Source organism: Podarcis bocagei (assembly GCF_964188305.1).
Source record: "Podarcis bocagei genome assembly, chromosome: 10".
Lineage (NCBI taxonomy): Eukaryota > Metazoa > Chordata > Lepidosauria > Squamata > Lacertidae > Podarcis > Podarcis bocagei.
The window spans coordinates 48,279,851-48,294,412 of record NC_138135.1 but is presented as its reverse complement, the minus strand read 5'-3'; the positions used below and the strand labels follow the sequence as shown (position 1 = coordinate 48,294,412).

The following is a 14,562-nucleotide window of genomic DNA, read 5'->3' as shown; positions in this document are numbered from 1 at the left end:
CAAATGGCAATAGCCGAACCTTCTCTCAAAGCCCCCCTCCCCCTGCCGATGTGTGTATTCACCCGATGATAAAATGAGAACAATGTCATGATACGACATGGTTTAGAGGGAATGTCATTGCGGAGGCGTGGGATCACACCCATAAAGCCCACCCATGAGTCCCCACCATAGCGATCTTATTGGGTAGGAGACCCTAACAGGGGTTCTCCTGTAAATATTAGCACTCAAGCTGGACAATATGAAAGGACACTGGGGGGGTTGGACTAGATGATCCTTATGGCCCCTTCCAACTCTACAATTCTGTGATTCTAATTCTAAAGTTTGTAACCCATATTAACCAAAGGAATATTTCAAATGATGAAATGGTGCAGGCCTTGTGAAAATGAGTTTAATAACCATTTTAAGAATTACTGTATGTTGTTGCAGCAGAAATGTTAGAATTTGAAGGAGAAAACATGAAGTGAGATTTCTAAAAGTTTCAGACTTATCAATCGTGTAAAAGCTGTTTTACGATTTCAGCTTTTCTCCTTCAGAATGTTGGATTTTCTCCTCAAACTGACAAGTTCAACTAAACTACAGGCATTTTTTAATCAGCTGTTCCAAGGATTAAACTGTGATGTTAAGGTTGGGGGAAAAGGTCTTGCCTCTTCTGAGACCTTTAATATTACTGGTATTTGAGGAATGTGTTCATAAAGTTTGAAACTGAATGTAGTCTCTCTTTCATGTTCTGAAAACAGGCAGCTTTGGCACTTTGGTCTGAATCTTAGTAAATACTTTATTTTGTTGACTTTTCTCAGTTTATTCATTATACAGTACATTTAAGCATCTTTTATATTCTGGTACAAGAAAATTATAACAGTCACTTATTGTATATTAAAACTTTAGACTGATTAAAGTGGTGTGTGCTTGTGTTTTTGTTTTTGCTAGTTCTTCTAGTTAAAAAAAGGTCTTTAAAAACTGGCAAATCTAATACTATCTTTGTAAGTTTCTTCAATTCCTGCATTCCTTCTTAGCCTTTGAATAAAAAAGTGGCTTGATTCACATGTTACAGGAAGCCAAACTATGGCTTGCCATGAATGACCAAGGGTGCTGCTGGACAAATCGCTCTTGCCCTGCTCTTCCTTTTCCCAAGGCAGAATGAAACAAGCCAGAATGCTGGCTTGTTTCTCTCAAAATAAGCCACAAGAGGAAGTCTTGGTTGAAGAGCCAGGCCCTCTCTGAGAAACAAAACAATCTTTAAAATCAGTATTCAGTGCATTGGTGGTTAACTGCTTGTCTGCTAGATTTTGATCTAGTGAGATGTAGTTGGCTTAAGACAGCAGGTTTCTTTAAATCAGACACACTTCTGTTAGTTTAGGTATCCCTAGTTTCAGTGACTAGAACCAGGAAGTATGCCCATGATTTGTTTCTCCCTTTTTAGCCACTGGATATTTGTTTCCTCCAATAACAATGCAAATTATTTTTGTTCTGAGTGAATAGGACGGCACTCCATATATATTTCTAAAAGAAAAAATAGGCGTTTTGTTTGCAGAACTGCCATTCAGGGTCCAGCATTTTAAAATTGATACCTTCCTATACCAGTATAATGCAGCCAATCATTCAGTTGCCAGCTCTCTACCATCATCTGTGCTTAGGTTTATCAAAATAAATAATCACAGCCTTTTCTTCAATTATAGTATTCTTCAATTACAATAAATATTGTTGCCCGCATTTGTAGTAGGCAACAATGAATCTAGGAATTAGTCAAAGTTAAGAACTTGATTATCCAAGGATCAGACTAATATATTTGCACCCTATCGTAGGATAAACTTCATAGGCATAGTCTTTGAATGGTTGACTCACATTAAGCAACATTTGCTTTTTAAATCCATGGTAACTATTGCCCATATTGTTACTCTATAATTTATGTGTGCTCTGCAACAGATAAAGCTGAACATTTTGTTTCACCAAACCTTTAAGTAAGGTTTGGCAATGAAAATGGGACCCTCTTGTGAGTCCCTTAAGAAGACTCTGGAGACAAAGAAAGGAGACATAGATATTTTTCTGTTTGTGATGTTTTGAAAGACTGTGCTCTAGAGCAGTGTTTCCCATTTTTTTCTGACCATGGCTCTCTTCCAAATGTTTCCTTCCTGTGCCCCCCCCCACCCCATCCTACTCGTAGAAAGAGGTGTGGGGGGGAGATGGGGGGTTGGGTGGCGATGTTTCTATTTTACTTACTATATGTAGGGTTTGGTGTCAGCGTTGCTTGTGCAGGTTCTTTGCTGTTCCCCTTGGCAACATCTGAAGGCCCTGATCTGCTAGGCGCTGGGGTGGATTACACCCCGCGCCTTGCAGAGTCAGGCCCAGGCGGCCACCTGGCCCAGCGCTGGCGGCAGCTACAAGCAGTGGGCAAAATGGGAGCCTCAGCCATCACCCTCTCTTGCTGGAAACAAACCAGGACTGTGCCAAGAAAACGCAGGTGGCAAAAAGAAACGGTAGGCTGCCTCCTGGTGGGATGCTCCCTTACCTGCTTGTGATTGGCCAAGCAGATAGCCAGCTAATCAGGATTTCTTTTTTAAAAAATATTTCTATTCTTTTCTTCTCACTTCCCTCTGTGACCTCCTAGCCTCCTGCTGTGCCCCCCCCCCATTTACATAATGTTCACCTGTGGCCCCCTTGGATTATTCTGCTCCCCCCCCCCAAGGGGCCATATGGCCCCCAGTTGGGAAACACTGCTCTAGAGTTGTGGATCAGATGTGTGAGCTGTATAAAAAAAGCAATAATAGCTGTGTGTAAACTTAGAGAACACAAATGGAGTCTTCCCAATGCAATATAATTATGCAAGATGAAAGGAATGCCCAGTGGGAATGTTTACTTTAGAAAACAGTAATGCTTTATTTAATACACATAATTAAACAGCTTTTTGAGTGAAAAAAAATCTTCTTATAACAGTGGCTGTATAATAAGAGCCAGGTTCTGATCTTGATAATTTGGTCCATCTGTGCTGAATTAATTTATGTTTACTACAGCCTTAGCAGAAGTACTTGATTTTAATTTACGTAACGTGAAAAGAACTGACCCAAGTATCTGTTTAAATAGAAACAGACTAGATTGCACAAATGAAGGGTGGGGCTTAGTACTTGACACTGAAGCAGAAACAAAAATGTTGAATGGAGCTTTGGTAAACCACTGTTGGTGACCACAACACATATTTTCATCTCTTTTGGAGGATAGCATCAAAGGAACCTGAGAATCCCAGAATTGTAGAGTTGGAAGGGACTCCAAGGGTCATCTATACTAGCCCAGTCATTGCAGTGGAGGAATAACAGCTAAAGAATATTTGACAGATGGCCATCCAACCTCTGTTTTAAAATATTGAAAGAGCGAGAGTCCACCACTTTCTGAGATAGCCCGTTCTATGCTTGATCAGTTCTTACTGTCAGAAAGTTCTTCCAAATGTTTAGTTGGAATCTCCTTTCTTGAAATTTGAATCCATTGCTTTGGATCCTACACTGGATTTGCACAGTTAACCCATTTTTTTTAGTTATCAAAAGGCTTTCATTTAATGGAATCATATTTTTGCCCCACCCCAAATATGTAATGTTGACAGAATGAATATTTGTAATATTGCAACGGTAGTTAATGTGTAGTCGGTGCATTTGTTCTTTTTAAAGTGTGCGCATTATATTCTGCTTCTGAGAGAAGTAGACCTGTTACATCATTACCACCTTGTGTTGTGTTAATGGGAAAGAATGTACATATTAGGACCTTTTACCGGGGGGGGGGGTTAAATATTTATTTTCTTACATTTATGCCTCACATTTCTTCCACCATGCAGCCCAAGATAGCATATCAATGGTTTCCTGTCATTTACCAGACCTGATTTGCTTTTGCAGCGTGGTGACTGCAAGTGCTATATGTGAGACTCATCTGAGATGTTCTCTAGTTGCACATTTGAACAAGAACTTCTACATAATACTGCACCAATGTGTAGTATATTCTTTGAAGACGTAGTTCTTCTAAGATAGCAACATACAGAACAAGCATAGTAAGAGGCTGACTTTGAGAAGATAGTGGGAACAAATGCTGGGAGAAAGCAAGAAGCTGAAAGATCTTTGCTTCAGGAAAAGACTAGGCAACAGTCCCCAATTACACTCAGAGAATATGTATGCGAATCTAGCTCAAAACTGGAAGAGAGGAGTTGATAGATGTTTGGAGCAGTTCTGAAGCTTTATGTGATGTCAAAAGACCTCCCCTTTCCCTTCAATGCAGTGCTAGCTACGTATATAATTTGGCTGCTTCAGTTAGCCACTTGGATGCTTTTCTAGTAGACATTGCAAGCAGTCAGCCAGAAACCTGGTGGAATTGTTGAAAAGTAAATGTAATAATTGATCCACACACCCCTCCAGCAGAAGACATCTTTGCAATATCTTATGCTGTCTTTTATGTTATTTGTGTTTCTCGATTAAGTAGCAATCTTCAGTTAAAGAACAGAATGGTGTTAAAAATACTGTAACAGCAAAACATATAGTGTTTTTATGAATTACCCCTTTTAGAATGAGTTATGGCCAGCACATGTGTGCACACTTACGGTATTCTCTGCAAATATTACTTATCTAATTTGTTTTGCTTTCGGAACCAACTTTTATTCAAAACAGCTTTCTTGAGCCTCTATAATAGACTGTTTTTAAAACTTTGATTTTTAGGTCGTAACTCATTTATGTGGAAGGGCGACATGATGTTTTGAAGTATGACAGAAGTACTGATGCTGTACCAGAGGCTAGAAATATTAATGGCCAAATCTAGGTGAGTGTACGTACCTTTGGCCAGATGTTTCTCTTCACCACCTTCTGAACTTGCCTGAATAGTTAAAAACCATGCTCAAGACGGCTTGCAACATGAAAATAAATACATAATTACAAATGTAGTAAAGAAAACACATCGAAAAGTTCACAACCAAATCAAACAATTTACATAAATCATAATAAGATCTAAAAAGAAATACAAAAAAATAATATCAGTAACAGCAACAAATACTAAACAAATCCCCAGGCCAAAAGTCTGTTCATGAGCCTCAACTTTTGTAGCTGGAGGTCCCAAGCCACAGCAAGGCAAGGAGCAGGACTTCCAAGATCTTATTGTGAGTAAGATCCAGTTATGTCCACTCATAAAATGCATAAAATGAACTAATGCAACAGGACTTTCAGTTTACTCCTGGAGCAGATTTGGGGGGATGTGGGGCCTGGAGGGGGGAAGGAGGACAGGGGAATCCCACTGCCCTAGTGGGCAAGTACTCACTCATGCCATGTTGGTGCTCACCCTATGCACCGTGTTTTTCGCCCTATAGGACGCACTTTTCCCCCTCCAAAAATGAAGGGGAAATGTGTGTGCGTCCTATGGGGCGAATGCAGGCTTTCGCTGAAGCCTGGAGAGCGAGAGGGGTCGGTGCGCTTCAGGAAGCTATCCGCAAGCCGTGGGAGAGCTGCCTGCACCCCGAAGCCTGGGGGCGCGCTGAGCTCAGCGCCCCCCAGGCTTTGGGCTTCGCACAGCTCTCCCACAGCTTGTGGAGAGCTGTCTGTTCTGGGAGCTGGGATCGGGGGAAGCTCAGGCTTCCCCCGCCCCAGCCCCACGCCTGGGGGGGAAATAAAAATGTTTTTCTTTATTTCCCCCTCCCAAAAACTAGGTGCGTCCTATGGGCCGAAAAATACGGTAGTTTTCTACAATACATTCTTATATTCTGTCTGTCTCCATTAATGTACAATTGTCTTTCTTCTGCCAATTTTCTTTAATGCTTTGGGTATATGGTCAATTTATATGCCATTTGCATGTTTGTTATCATTTCTCTTTTTGAAATGCATTCTCTTTTACTTTGGTTTTAGCAATCACATGGTCTTCTAAAGAAGTCATGGGTAGCTGTTGTAGCTGTCCAGATAAAGAAGCAGTCCCTGATAACCATCGAAACAAATTCAAGGTAGGGTTTTGTCACCTTTAATGGGCACAGAATTCAGATTATGTGGCGGCAGGTTAGGGACAGAAAAGGTGAAATCAGTAGGGCAATTTGGAAATGTTTGGATTTTTCTTTCTCTCTTGGTGGACTTGCTTTTTAAGCAGATAGGTTGTTCAAAAATAAATTAAGCCATAGTATTTGTATTTCATATAGTATCCGACTCTTGTCTAATTACCACAGAGACAGCCTAGATTTCTGTCTTCACATCTCTTAGCATTATTAGCTAAAGATAGTTAACCACCACTAATAGCCAGTCTTGAAATGCCTAGAGGGAGGGTGGAAATATATGTGGCCTTCAATAGTCATGGCCCCATGTTAAGAGGAAAATAAAATACATTTGAACTGTATTACATCAGGAAGCCAAATTTATTTGTTAGTTGTATAGATTTATTTTATAGTTTTAAATATTTGTATCAAATATTTGTTCAGTAGAGTTAGGTAAGGTACATGACAGTGGCTTAATAAATTAATGTTTGCTTTAAATATATAGTATCCATTTTATTTTATAGGTTATTAATGTGGATGATGACGGTAATGAGTTGGGTTCTGGTATAATGGAACTTACAGACACAGAACTAATCTTGTATACCCGTAAACGGGATTCTGTCAAATGGCATTACCTCTGTCTGCGCCGTTATGGCTACGATTCCAATCTCTTCTCATTTGAAAGTGGTCGAAGATGCCAAACTGGACCAGGTATGTATAATAGCTTTTTGCTTGTTCCTATAGAAGACCTAGAAAAGAGAAAGGGAGAGTAGTCACTAAACACCTGTATTTTGAACAACAGTTGGTGTGAATTAAAACAAACAGACAAAAACCCTCCCCTGCATTTTAATGAAATCCAGGTTAGTACTTCCTACCTTTCTGAAATCAGAAAAGGATTTATTCAGATCACCAAGTAGGAACCTTAAAATGATCAATCATCACTTAATACTTCAATATGCTAGTAAGACCTCTGCAGTGACCCATATCTTACCTGTCTATGAGAATATGCTGACTCATATAAAATGGAGCTACTTGGTTCACTCAGGGAAATTGCACTAGCCTGGTAGTTTACTTTGACCTGCTGACCATCTTGCCATACTTCTGAAATACCCCTCACTTTCTAAATCAACTTCCCCTGTAGCACGCAATCACAGAAACTGGGTTGTTTTTGTTGGGGTTTTTTGGGGGGTACTGGTGGTGGAAGATATTGGATTACAATCATGTATGTCAGAGATCAGTCAATTGCATACTGAATATATTGCAGCGCTTATGCCAAAAACTTGGATAGATTACTTGTTTACTTTAAAATATTAATAGCCTACCTTTGTGCCTCAGGGCCTCCAAAACTACTTACAATAATAGAATATCAACATACAGGAAAGCAGTTGGACAGAAGGTTAACTGAAGGAGTATAACAAGATTGCAGAGAAGCTAATGGATGTTTGATATCATTCTTGGTTATTTAGTACATATCCACACCTGAATCAGGGTTTTTTGGGAAGGGGGATTAGAAGGGAAATAGAGGTGATAAGATATGGAAACTTGACAAAAAATGAACAACCCTCTTAAAGAGGTCAGATGTGATATTACTGATGATCTAAAAATAATATGCAGAGAACTTGTCACTAAAAATGGGCCTCCCTGCTAGAGAAGTGGAAGGAAGCCAATGCCACACATTTTAAAAAGGGAACCAATGGACAGCCAGGAAATTACAGGCTTATTAGCCAAACCTCTATCCCAAGTAAATTGGTTGAAGGCATAATTAAACCTAGACTTATTAAACATGCTAGGTGGAAGCCAGCATTGCACAAGCAGACTTATTTTTGCACAAAAGGACCTCACTTTTATTTCCTCTCTCCTGCATGCCCCCCAAATCTGCTCCAGAGGGTTGGGGAAGTCTCTGAAGCAAATAGGAGTATGCTGGTGGGAGGAGTGGAACGTGGAGGCTCGTTTTGTGAACAGAAGTCCATGCATGGGCACCATTGGATGCAATCCATAGAAGAACATATTTGAGGAAGAATCAGTATTGTATGGCTTCTGAAAAAGGAAGTGTTCTCAAAGCTTTGTTGTGCTTTGGCAAATATGTAGATAATACAGTTGACATGGTATCCTTGGGAATTCCAAAAAGCTCTTTACAATATCCCTCTTCGAAGGTGCTTAACTTTTTATATCTTACATTTATATCCCACCTTTCCTCCAAGATGCTCATGATTCTCTTCCTCCCCATTTATCCTAGCAACAATCATGTACTATAATATTTGGTGATGGCTATTGTTTTGCATTACTTTTAAGAACACTTCATGGATGCTAGATGTGTCATTGGCTATTCTTCACCACACTGAAAGACGCTCAGTTGTTGGGGAGAAATAGGAAAGGGTTGCTACTTTCATGCCTTGTTTGTGGGTTTGATTGATTTTTGGAACTCACATAAATTGCCTTTTGTAAATCATATCTCAGCTCTAACCTCTCACCTAAAACTTTGGTATGGATATAAATTGGAAACATTTGTAAATCCTCAAAAGTGCAGTGCCATTTTTATTGATCATGATGGGTTTGTTTGTTTTTACTAAAAGTTATCATAGCAGAAGAATCTTCAACCATTCTATTAGCTCCCAGTTGTATCTCGGTTAATGTTTGAAAGCAAGTACATGTATTTGGAGACAACTGTTTAACAGTGCTTTAGATTCCCCACTTAATCCTCATTAAGTATTACTAAATGTGGCAGAATGAAGTGTGTTTATATGGTTTGTCTTCTGTAACTACCAAAAATTATCCCTTTTCTCTCCAGCCTGTTGTGTGAGCATCAGTGTTGCGACTTGTGTGAGGGACTGTGTTTATTTGTGGTGTTAAGTGTTGCTCGATTTAATAGCAATCATAAGGAAAACAATTTAATTTCCCAACAGTGTACTGTATATTTAAGGTACCCAAACATTATGAGCTACAGCTTCACAGTGTCATCTCTAGTTGGTGGACCATGAAAGCATTTTCAGAGGTCGTATCAGATGAACCATAATTCTTAAAATGCAAAGCAGACCTCCATAAAAAAGAAGATATCTACCAAATAACAGTGGAATGCCACAAATCTTACAATTATATTCTATTCAGAAAATGGTCACAAGTACATAGATTCAACTTTTAGATCAACTTCTCTTGAAGCAGGCATAAAGAATTGCTGTGGGGAATGAGCATCTTCTCAATCAGTTCAGTTATGGCTGTTTTCTTATGTGCCCCCTGATTCCTAATGAGGTTCAGATGACACTACTGGTTGCTACTGGGAAAAGTCACACTCCCCCCCCCCCGTCAAAGTAGTATTGTGTTCCATAAAGCATATTTAGGATTGTGATGAAAGTTGCATTGATGGAACTTGTTTCTATATAACAGGCTAATATGTTAGTTAACCAAAAGCATTGCTATAAAACCTGTGTTTTGGGTGTCCCTCAGTGAGAGCATCAGTAATGGTGGGTAGGCTTTCTTATACAATAACTTGCCAGTCATTTCCTAAAATGCAGGGACAAAGAGGAATTTGATTTTTAAAAAATGTTTCTAAATGCAAAAGTCAATATTCAAAACAATTCTTTGTATCCACTGAAGTTTACCTTTTAGTGCCAGGGCTTCTGCATTTTGCAATGGAGCTCCAGCTCCTTTTCTCATGTGTGCTCCAAATCTGTTTGGGGGTTGCCCCAACCCTCAGGAGCAGATTTGGCAGAGGAAAAGGAAAGAAAGTTGCATTGCCAGGTGGAAGTCCTTATGTTAGTTGGACAACTGGGTTGGATACAACCCACAGTTTCACAGATGTTAAAGGATATAATTAGATGAGTGTACTGTGTACCAGTTATACCACAGAAGAATGTTGGATGAGTTATAGGGCTTGTGTTTAGTTCATGCCTCTGCAGATGTTCAGGGCAAGTGCTTAGGGTTCGTCAGTAGACGTTCAGTTGGGAAAGAATTGTCAGTTGTCTGAAGACAGAAAGTTCATAAGCTGTTGTAATAAAATACAAGAGCTTCCAGTGTTTCTTAGAGCAGAACCATTGAAATGGACTTGAGTAATTTTATTGATGTTGGTAGGTCTGCTCCAGTGTTTCCCAGACTTGGGTCTCCAGCTGTTTTCTGACTATGTCCCTGACCTAGGTCCTGCTAGCTAGGGATGATGGGAGTTGTAGTCCAAAAACAGCTGGAGACACAAGTTTTGGAAACACTGGTCTACTCTAAGTATGGCTAACATTGACCGTGAACCACTAATTGTACTCAAAGCCCATTAAGAAAAGGATTCCATTTCTGTTGTGGACAAATTTTGGTGTATTCATTATTTTATTTAGCAGATACCGTATTTTTCGCCCTATAGGACGCACTTTTTCCCCTCCAAAAATGAAGGGGAAATCTGGGTGCGTCCTATGGGGCGAATGCAGGCTTTCGCTGAAGCTTGGAGAGCGAGAGGGGTCTGTGCGCACCGACCCCTCTTGCTCTCCAGGCTTCAGGAAGACACCTGCAGCCTAGGCAGCCCTGCGGGAGGTTCCGCAGGGCTGTCTAGGCTGCGGATAGCAGCCTGCTTCCCGGAGCGCTGGGCGCGCTGAAAGCAGAGCACCCGGCGCTTCGGGAACACATCCGCAGCCTAGGCAACCCTGCGGGAGGTCCTGCAGGGCTGTCTAGGCTGCGGATAGCAGCCTGCCGCCCGGCGCGAGGGGCGCCCTGAAGCAGAGCGCCCCTCGCGCTGGGCAGACATCCGCAGCGTGGGGAGCCCTGCAGGAGTTCCCCGCAGGGCTCCCCACGCTGCGGATAGCAGCCTGCCGCCCGGCGCGACGGACACCCTGAAGCAGAGCGCCCCGCGCGCCGGGCAGACATCGGCCACCCCACAAGCTTGGGGGACAGCAGGGAGGCGCAGCGCTGCCATCCCGCTGTTCCTCAACCTGTTTCGGTTTCCCCGACCTGGTTTTGGGGGGGAAATAAAGGGAATTTTTTTCCCCTTTATTCCCCCCCCCCCAAAAAAAACTAGCTGCGTCCTATGGGACGGAGCGTCCTATGGGACGAAAAATACGGTACTTTGGAAAAATATGGACTTTTTGTAGCACTGTGGATCACAGTCCATTTAGTCTGAAGCATTCTCTGAATAGGTTTTATAGCATAAATGAGTTGTTGAGCGCAAGTGGTAGACAACTGTGGAGATAATGCCAAATTTAGTTGATGACTAAGTACATGAATATTTGAGAGAGTGCATGACACAATTAGATACTGTCTAGAACTTTTTTGTTACTATATTTGAAATTTGCTCAAGGTACTCCTGCTCTTAACACACAACCAATTTACTAAAATTTTCAGGTTTTACAATCTGCTACCACACCTAATTGTGTTGGCTGAAACAGAGTAGTGGACAATAGTTTTGATATGTTAGATAAGCTAAAGCTCAGCAGTAGCAAAAACACATACTTGTTAACAAGAATGTCAACTTTAACTTAATGCTTTCAATGGAAGAATAATCCAAAGCTGCCAACTGCACTGGTTCTCTTTGCTGATGATGGTAAGTTGGGCTCCCTCTGCTGTCAAAAGACAAAGTGGAACAATACTAGAGGAAAATCCATGGTATTGTCTACTTTGTTTCTGTGTCTATCCTTGAGACCAAAACCAAATTGGCTTTGTCTGTATCACCCAAATCTGTTTTATATTCCTTCTTCCCTTAACCTTCACATAAACTTGTACCCTTTGTCAGATCCTTCTTACCTCTTTGTATAGGAATTTTATATTGATTTTGTTACAAATATCGAGCAGAAAATCTGAAATACAATTTTGCTCAGCAAAACCGTGTTCTTTCAGGGGCTACTGCTTACCAATAAAGTTTTGTTTCCTGAATTTTCTCTCTCTGGTTATTGCTGCTTTATCTACTTTACCTTTTGTTTAAATCTGTGATCATGAGGAATTTAAAACTTTTCAATATATATATATATATAAAAGGGGTTTAACATAATTTAGTTTGATAGGTTTTTTTTTATTAACAGGTATGTGCTTAAATGGACTGTACAACACCTGTTATTGGAAGCTTACTCTATTCATTAAAGGTATCTAACAGATTCTGTGTTGTTGTAGGAATATTTGCCTTCAAGTGTGCTCGTGCTGAAGAATTATTTAATATGTTGCAAGAGATCATGCAGAATAATAGTATAAATGTGGTTGAGGAGCCTGTAGTAGAAAGGAATCCACATCAAACAGAGATGGACGTTCCAAGAACACCCCGCACACCTACCAGTAAGTTTATTTTTTCTGCGTGTTGAATATGACACTTGAGCTCATTTACCATGTTCTCATTTGAAGGTCTTAAAAGTCATCATAAGATTTAGACCTCATCGATTTCAGGTGATGAATATTGCAGGTGAATTCACCCACATCTGCTGTTATTTCGCAAGCATCCATGCATGCTAATTGGTTGTTACAGCAAATAATAAAAGACTGTCATTCAATACAATAGGGTAACTGGATTTTCTTTTTAATCAGCACCTGGGTTGAGTGGGCAGAGTCTACCCAACGGGTATCCAAGGTATCCTTCCTATGGAGATGCTTCATCACATCCCTCCAGCAGACACCCTTCCGTAGGGAGTGCCCGTCTTCCTTCAGTAGGCGAAGAGTCAACACATCCCTTGCTTGTAGCAGAGGAGCAAGTAAGTGATTTGGGGTTTGACTTCACAGTTGTCATATCCCAGTCTTAATTCTCTTCCGCTTTCTCATGATTGCTGTGATAGTATAAATCTCTATTGAAATCGTTGCCAGTCTTGTTCTCTATGGTAGAATTGCTCTGAAGCAGGTTTCTGGACTGAGTTCATGTTCCCTTGTACCTACCCCTTTGGGATATGACCGAAAAATGTGGTCATAAGGAAAAATGGAGTTGGACAATGTGTGAAGCAGCCATGTGACCCCACAGCTGACATGCTATTCTGTCTTTTGCAGGTCCATACATATGTGAATACAACAGGTGTACAGGAGGAAAGAAAAAACAGGCCAAGTGTGCGTACACCTCTGGAGCGAAGGGTTTCTAATGCAGAAACAAGCAAGGCAAGGGAAGATGAAACTTGTCCAGATGACAGAGATGCCCAGGTTGTACTGGAACCTGAAGGAGTCAAATTTGTTTTGGGTCCAACGCCTGTCCAGAGGCAGTTAATGGAAAAAGAAAAAACTGAATCCAGTGGGAACAGTACTCAAGGTGGTGGAAACAGTACTGAAACTAGTGCCAACAGTACTCAAGCTAGCGCAAGTAGTAACAATGAATGGGACACTGGGTACGACAGTGACGAACGCAAAGAAGTTTCCTCTGGTAACAAAATAGCGTATGAAAATGTAAATAGGTTGTCTATCCCTGGTGCCCCAGGACTCAGGAGAGGTCGTCTGATATCATCCAGTACCTCTGATACCCAGAATATCAACAATTCCGCTCAGAGGAGAACTGCATTGCTAAATTATGAAAACCTGCCATCTTTGCCTCCAGTTTGGGAAGCCCACAAGCTAAGTAAAGAGGAGGATGACAGTTTAGGACCAAAGACACCGTCTCTGAATGGCTATCACAATAATTTAGACCCCATGCATAATTATGTCAATACAGAGAATGTGACGGTGCCATCAAGTGCTCACAAAGTGGAATATGCAAGACGCCGGGACTGTACCCCAACGGTCTTTAACTTTGATATTAGGCGACCAAGTTCAGAACACAGGCAGCTCAATTATATACAGGTTGATTTGGAAGGTGGCAGTGACTCTGACAACCCTCAGACTCCAAAAACTCCTACCACGCCACTTCCACAGACTCCAACCAGGCGCACAGAGCTGTATGCTGTGATAGACATTGAAAGAACAGCTGCTATGTCAAGCTTGCAGAAAGCACTGCCACGTGACGACGGTACTTCTAGAAAAACTAGACATAATAGTACTGACCTGCCTATGTGAGCCTGGAAAGCATTAGTTAAATCATTTGCACCTTTTTGAAGTTTTTTTTTTTTAAATGAATGCTCTGTTTTGATTTTTAAATGCTACACCACATGTTATAGATCGATAGATTTTTTCTGAATGCTTCATGTCATGTGCTTATTTAAAGGGAATTTTAAGATAGAAAGAGTATTGAATAACACTGTTTCATTTTACAATGGTAGTTAACAGCTTTCAGACAGTGTTGCCATCTTCTTATAGTGCCTATTGCATTGGCTGAAAGTTGGATAACATGCCAGTTCTGACAGACTTGGCCATGTGCCTAAAGTCACTGAAGGCATTATGACACTTTTTTTAATGCCTCCTGAAACTTCGTATTAACAAGCAGGTCAGTATTTTCTCTCATAGCGTAGGCCCATAGATTCACATATTCCAGTTGAATTTATGGCATCATGTGGCATCAACGAGAGAGATTCTGGTCAGTTTGGGTTGAGCCATAACAGGGTACAAATTTCTTTTATCTAGCATGTGTGGGCTTAATGATGGTCTGGCACATAAATCAGTGCTTAGTTGATGGAAGAGGATGACAGGCAGCTGTCATCCTCTAAAGCCCTTCCAGTAGGAGCAGCTTGTGACGGTCCTGCACTGTGTAAGTCTATTAATAAAGTCAATTACTAAATTTGAAATTTTAA

General features: G+C 40.8%; 1 protein-coding gene across 2 annotated transcripts in view; it reads left to right on the top strand.

Annotated features, from left to right (window-relative positions):
* Window positions 1–14,562, top strand: part of FRS2 (fibroblast growth factor receptor substrate 2) — a 32,438-nt gene extending 17,876 nt beyond the window's left edge. For both annotated transcript variants that reach the window (XM_081210844.1, XM_081210845.1), the window contains exons 2-7: window positions 4,686–4,785; window positions 5,859–5,950; window positions 6,496–6,682; window positions 12,047–12,205; window positions 12,452–12,615; window positions 12,902–14,562. In XM_081210844.1, coding sequence (XP_081066970.1) covers window positions 5,885–5,950; window positions 6,496–6,682; window positions 12,047–12,205; window positions 12,452–12,615; window positions 12,902–13,891 — 1,566 coding nt within the window. In that variant the 5' untranslated portion in view covers window positions 4,686–4,785; window positions 5,859–5,884 and the 3' untranslated portion in view covers window positions 13,892–14,562. The remainder of the gene's footprint in view (window positions 1–4,685; window positions 4,786–5,858; window positions 5,951–6,495; window positions 6,683–12,046; window positions 12,206–12,451; window positions 12,616–12,901) is intronic.